The sequence below is a fragment of the Nuphar pumila genome, chromosome 2, assembly GCF_984573655.1.
Source record: "Nuphar pumila chromosome 2, dmNupPumi1.hap1.1, whole genome shotgun sequence".
In the NCBI taxonomy this organism is placed as follows: Eukaryota; Viridiplantae; Streptophyta; class Magnoliopsida; order Nymphaeales; family Nymphaeaceae; genus Nuphar; species Nuphar pumila.
In genome coordinates, this window is record NC_143250.1 from 128,935,603 (window position 1) to 128,941,832 (window position 6,230).

Here is a 6,230-nt window from a genome sequence, read left to right on the forward strand (position 1 = left end):
CTATTGATAGGTGGGTTAGCTATAACAACTTCTTTGCCTTCAATAAGGAAGATGAACCTATTATGTACTATCAGGTAGCGACTTCTACCAAATGGGTAGAAGCCATGAATGATGAAATGCAAGCCTTACATGAATGTGGAACCTGGGAAATTGTTCCCAGACCACCTGACAAAAATGTTGTCGGATGCAAATGGGTCTATAAAATAAAGTATAAACCAGATGGAACTATTGAACGATACAAGGCAAGATTGGTGGCAAAAGGGTTTACCCAAGAAGCAGGGCAAGATTACGATGAGACCTTCAGCCCGGTGGTGAGAATGTGAACAATTCGAATTATTCTTTCCTTTGCTGTTGAACATGGATGGAAGCTGAGTCAGCTTGATGTAAAAAATGCATTCCTGCATGGGGATTTGAAGGAGGAAGTATATATGGAACAATCCCTTGGATATCAAGAGCAAAATTGTAAAACCCATGTGTGCAGGCTAAAAATAACTATCTATGGTCTAAAACAAGCATCTCGTTCTTGGTTTGACAGCTTTCGCTTGAGATTCAAAAGCATGGATTTACACGTTCTCTACTGGATCACTCATTATTCATTTTTAGAGGTCAGGACGTGATCACCCTACTATTAATTTATGTTGACGATATTGTCATCACAGGAGACTCTGAAAAAGTAAAAAACCTACTAGGTCAGAGGTTCAAAATGAAAGATCTTGGTGCCTTGCGCTATTTTCTTGGTATAGAAGTTGATAACCAGGCTTATGGTTTAACCCTCACTCAACATAGGTATACAGTAGATGTTCTCAGCAAGGCAGGTATGAAAGACTGCAAGCCTCTAGGAACTCCAAGTGTGCTTCACCAAAAGCTTAGCACTCATGATGGAGATCTGTATGAGGACCCCACTAGATATCGCAGTCTAATAGGGATGTTACAGTATCTCACATTCTTTCGTCCTGATATTGTTTATTCAGTCAATCAAGTGTCTCAGTTTATGCACGCACCACGTACTGGACATATGGAAGTAGTTAAGAGGATTCTTAGATATCTGAAAGGGACCATTGGGGACGGGTTGATATATTCACCACAGTCGTCTGGCAAGAATGAGCGTGAACTTATTGTATATTGTGATGCAGACTGGGCAGGGGATCTTGATGAAGGAAGATCTACATCAGGATATTGTGTCTTTATTGAAAGAAATTTAGTCTCTTGGAGTAGTAGAAAACAAAAGGTTGTCGCTAGATCAAGCACTGAGGCTGAGTATAGATCTATGACTGCAGCTACTGTCGAAGCCACCTGGGTCAGGCATCTCCTAACTAAAGTAGGAGAAACGATCTCTCGCTCTACCTTGTTGTGTGACAATCAAAGTGCTATCAACATGTCATTTAATCCAGTACATCACAGTTGTGCTAAGCATATTGAGATCAACCAACATTTTATAAGACAAAAAGTTGAAGAAAAACAGATCGAGCCTGAGTTTGTCAATACTGAAAGACAAGTTGCAGACATATTTACAAAGGGCTTGGCAAAAGATCGTTTTTGGATGCTTAAAGACAAGTTGTTCATGGTTCAAAACCATGATCAACTTGAGGGGGGTGAAAAAGTGTGTTTAGGTTTACGGGTCTCGGGTCTGGATATCAAGACCCAAGACCAAGACCCGTGTCCATCCATTGTATGTACATGTTTTCATTTCTTTTCTTTCGGGTCTAGACATTATACCAGATCCAGACCCATACTGTACACTTATGCATATTAATATGATGTTTAGGTCACGATTTCTTTTACAGAAATCGTGACAGCCGTAGCCCCTTTTCTTCCTCTATTCCCTTTCTCTTTTCTCCACAGGTTCCAGAGCAGATTCTCACACAACATTAATACATTCATCTTACAATATTTTTAGTCCAAAGATCAAACAGAAAAAAAATGCTTAGTTTCTTTCTTAGGCATTTTCAAATCATAGTAAGATTCTCTTTTAATGAAAGTTAAATTTCTAGAAACATATAATTTATTATTTTTGTGATCAAAACATCTTATACCCTTTTTTATTTTCAGCATAGCCTAAGAAAACACAGGGTATAGCTTTAGGGGAGAGTTTGTCACTCTTGTCACACAAAACAAAACATTTGCAACCAAAGGTTCTAACCTATTGTAATATGGGGTTATTTTAAAAAGCTTTTCAATAAATGAAACATTTTTTAGAGTAGAGGACATTTTATTAATTGCGGTTAACACGGCTTCGGCCCAAAAAAAATTGGTACATTGTTTGAAATAAGTAATGTCCCTTGTGGTCTCAATGATGTGTCTATGTTTTCATTCCGCATGTCCATTTTATTGTGTGTGTGGACAAGATCTTTGGTGAGTATTTTTATTTGAGTCTAAATAGTTTTTAAATTCAGTTGATAGAAATTCTCCCCCTAAATCCGAGCAAAAGGTACAAATGTTTTCAAAAAGTTTTGAAAATGTTAAATACATTTGATTTATGCCTACTCTCTCTCCTCTTTCCCTCATGTGTCTCCTTCTCGTCCTTTTTCTTCTTCTGAGCTCACAAGATCTCCAGCTCCCATATCTTAATAGAATCTGGTGAGAATCGGTTCACACAAGGCAATCAGACTTGTCTCCTAGCATATCGGACCATCCCAAGTGTGAGAGAGACCAGTCGAGCGGTTCTCTGTCAGTCTCACAGGGCTCCAAAACTCCTGCAACTTCTCGAGATATTCCTGGTGTTTACTCGCTGGAATTCAGCCAACGTTGGCTGAATTGGAGGTGTACAGCCATCTCCCAGCTAAAGATGAAGATCAGTCTCTCGGATCAGTGAGATTGTGATTCAACTCAACAGATCAGACTAGCAATTAAGGCCTCTGAAGACGATTTGAAGGATCTCCAACAGAGGCAGCCCTCCTGATCTCCATCATAGCTAATTGAATCTGATCTGCCCTGTTCGAGTCTACTGCAGGCCAATTGAGTCCCTCATGGTGTTGATTTCAGCCTTGTGTGCCAAATATTCAGATCTGCCGCATACAAATTGTTCGATGACCAAATTCCCGTACAGATTGTGTGGACCTCTAAAAGGATATGCTATCAATTGGCATTAGAGCAGGTGTTCCTTGGTCGTGCAAACTCTATCAGAACTCAGATCGATAGTGTTAGGTGCCTAACCAAGACACCAAAAGGCCCTAAGTTGATTATGGTGCGTAAAGTCAAGCCCTTAAACACCAGGATTCTAACAACCCACCATGCTCCACAGTTAACATCCTCGACGACCCACACTAGAACGACTTTTTACTCTGGCCTCAACTGTAGGTAGCCTTTTCCATCTTTTGGCAGCTCTCACTTCAGTCTAGGTAGCCCTTTTCATAGTCACCCCTTCTGGGATTCGAACTCAAGACGTGGTCATTGCTCTGATACTAAATATTAGGTGACTAACCAATACACCAAAAGGCCTTAGGGTGATTATGGTGCATAAAGTCAAAGTCCAGGATCCTAACATTAGCAAAAGGCTTAATGGTGATGGGTCATCTTAGGAAGATGGTAGAATTGTTGGCCTATAAAAAGGCTTAACTGTAATGGGTTATCTTTTTATTATTTTTCAAATCAAAACTCACTTTGCCCAAAAAAATTATTTTTTGCATTTTAAAAAATATCATTGCTTTTTAAGGGTCTTTTTGTCATTGCAATCAATTGTAATTTGAACAGAAAAGAGTAGGGGGTAGCTACCTACTCTGATCTGTGCCTCTTGCCATCCTGCTGAGCTTCGGAAGGGGTTGTTTCATGTTTTTCTCAAATCTGACCATACAGATGCTTGATTTTATATGAATGGTCTCCTGGATTGTCCAATTCTGACACGTGGGTAGGTTTTTATAAGATTTAGAAATCGATGGTGTAAAATTTTTGTAAATATTCAAGCTTAAAATTTCATATTTTTCATCAAAAGACACAATCGAAGTATCATTTTCTAGCAAATCGGCCATGCCGAATGCATCTGCAGGGTCAGATTTGCGAGAAATGTCCCCCAAACCCCCATTTTCTCATGGTCGGCACCTAACTTTAGTAGGCTATATATTTATTTATTTAGGAAAAATATAAGGTGGTTCTGTACCATGATACTATACGGTGGTACATACTCTTGTTTGTATGAATCTAGCTATCAAATGCTAAATCTAACTGTACATGTTAGCTTGATTTATTTACTATGTTAACATCAACTCATAATTCATGAAAATAAGGGTGGTTTAAAAATGGTATAAAACATCATATTTGAGTCAACTTTAACACATGAAAATAGTAAATAGAACATGCTAAACACGATCCAATGATTAAATTTTGCTTTTGGAGCTTAGATCTATGTAAATCAAGTGTTTACCACCATAAACGAAGTCAAGAGAGAGAGAGAGTGGTAGCTGCTAACCATTCTTCTAGCTAAGCGGCTTTTTGAAGGGTTTTTCCCTTGCATTACTTAAATATGACGATATAGATGTGTTGTCACGGCCGATTTACTAGGAAACGACACTTGGATGGTGTTTTTTCGATGAAAACATTATTTTTTAAGCCTTGAAAGACCGTCGATTTTTTAAACCTTATAAAACCTGTCTGTGTACACATCAGCGAGTTGAATCCTATAAAATCAAGCATGTAGAACGCATCTGTATGGTGAGATTTAAGGAAAATATGAGAAAACCTTCAAAGGCCTGGTTAGCACGGCAGTTAGCTAGAAAAGTGGTTAGCAGCTACCACCTTATATATATACAACCTTATCTTTTAAACCACCTTAGATGGCTTCAAATAGCAAAAAAGCCATTATGTCTCTTTGGCTTACTGGGCAAAAAGCCTTGCATTAAATTAAGCATTTTTCTTGCTTACATTTGTTTTTAAAGTGATAAAAGACAATGATTCATATTGTACTAAAGCTTTTTGAAATAAATATCAAATTTGCTCATTAAATTGATACGTTTCAAAATATGATTTTGAGTAAATAAGCAATGATAAACACACCTACAAGTTTGGACTAAGCAAAAGACACTTCCAATTATCTTTTCTAGGAGCGTTTATGGTACTTGGGACATCAAAACTGTTTAGGAGTTACTAATTTTCCTGTACATGTACACATAAAATTTGTTTAGGAGCTACTAAGATTTTGTGTGATTTTATACATGTAGAAATTTCAAATTTTTTTAATAGGTGACGTCTGTTTTTACTGTTTTCTGCAGTTCATGGATCCAGATTGCCTCAGTACTTCGATGATGGAAGCGTCGTGCATCCTGCCAAAGAGGTAAATTTATCTGTTGCCATTTTGCACAGTTCATCAGGTTTGTGATTCGGTTGGTGTTATTTGGTGCAGCGGGAAAGGCAAACAAGTGGGTGGAGACACCAAGCCGCAATTGAGGAAGAAAAAAGTGGCCATACGGAATCTATCCTAGTCGCAAATGGTGTGTTGGTTGAGCATCCAGAGGCGATTCATGCAGGGAGCAGGAGTAAGAAAGGGATCTTGGGTGCAGGGCCTGCAGATCTCAGGTTTGCTGAGCCCATTTAGACTAGCGATGCAAACTGTTTGGATCCGAAAACAGCTAAATGCATGGGCGTTTAGACTGGAATCAGTTGTGGAATAGCCAAAAATTGCAAAACCTCCAATTTGCATCCCTAATATAGACTTTAGCCTTTTTTTTCTCTTTTCCTCATTTCTTTTCAATGCATGATCACATACATGTCACTCAAGGCCACCTTGTAGCGGTACGAGGTCTCTCAGATGGTCGGACATCCGCATATCAGATGGTATTTGTTCAATAGATTCAATTTGACTTCGTATGGCTTCGGAAGAGAGGCTATAGCTTACCTAAACTAGAAATGCTTGTGCTTGTTTTTTTTTTTCGGGGTCCCAAAAAAGAAAGTCTTAAAGCTGGAGATGTGATATTTATTCAACATGTAAGATGGATCGGTTAACCGCCAACCACAAGCGTGCAGGTGGTGATGAATATTATCCGTTATGTAGTGAGATGAAGCCAGCGTTGGTGAAAGCTGTACTTGAAATGATAACTATTGTAAAAGCTGCCCGTAAAATCAAGCCTCTGGAGCCCTTAAAGGACATGGTTCCATAAGAGTTGTTCATGCGCTTGCCAAGTTATAATCAATGTGACCAACGCTGCTTGCTTAGCAGGAGCAGTTAGTGCACGTCACCTTGTGTTGGGACGTTCGAACCCTAAATGGGTATGGTTGTATAACTGGTAGGGGTCTGCCTAACC

General features: G+C 38.9%; 1 protein-coding gene across 2 annotated transcripts in view; it reads left to right on the forward strand.

The window, feature by feature from the left end:
- Positions 1-5,657, forward strand: part of LOC149847083 (S-adenosyl-L-methionine-dependent methyltransferases superfamily protein) — a 164,680-nt gene extending 159,023 nt beyond the window's left edge. For both annotated transcript variants that reach the window (XM_089996802.1, XM_089996803.1), the window contains 2 exons: positions 5,202-5,263; positions 5,333-5,657. In XM_089996802.1, coding sequence (XP_089852928.1) covers positions 5,202-5,263; positions 5,333-5,524 — 254 coding nt within the window. In that variant the 3' untranslated portion in view covers positions 5,525-5,657. The remainder of the gene's footprint in view (positions 1-5,201; positions 5,264-5,332) is intronic.
- Positions 5,658-6,230: the final 573 nt, after the last annotated feature.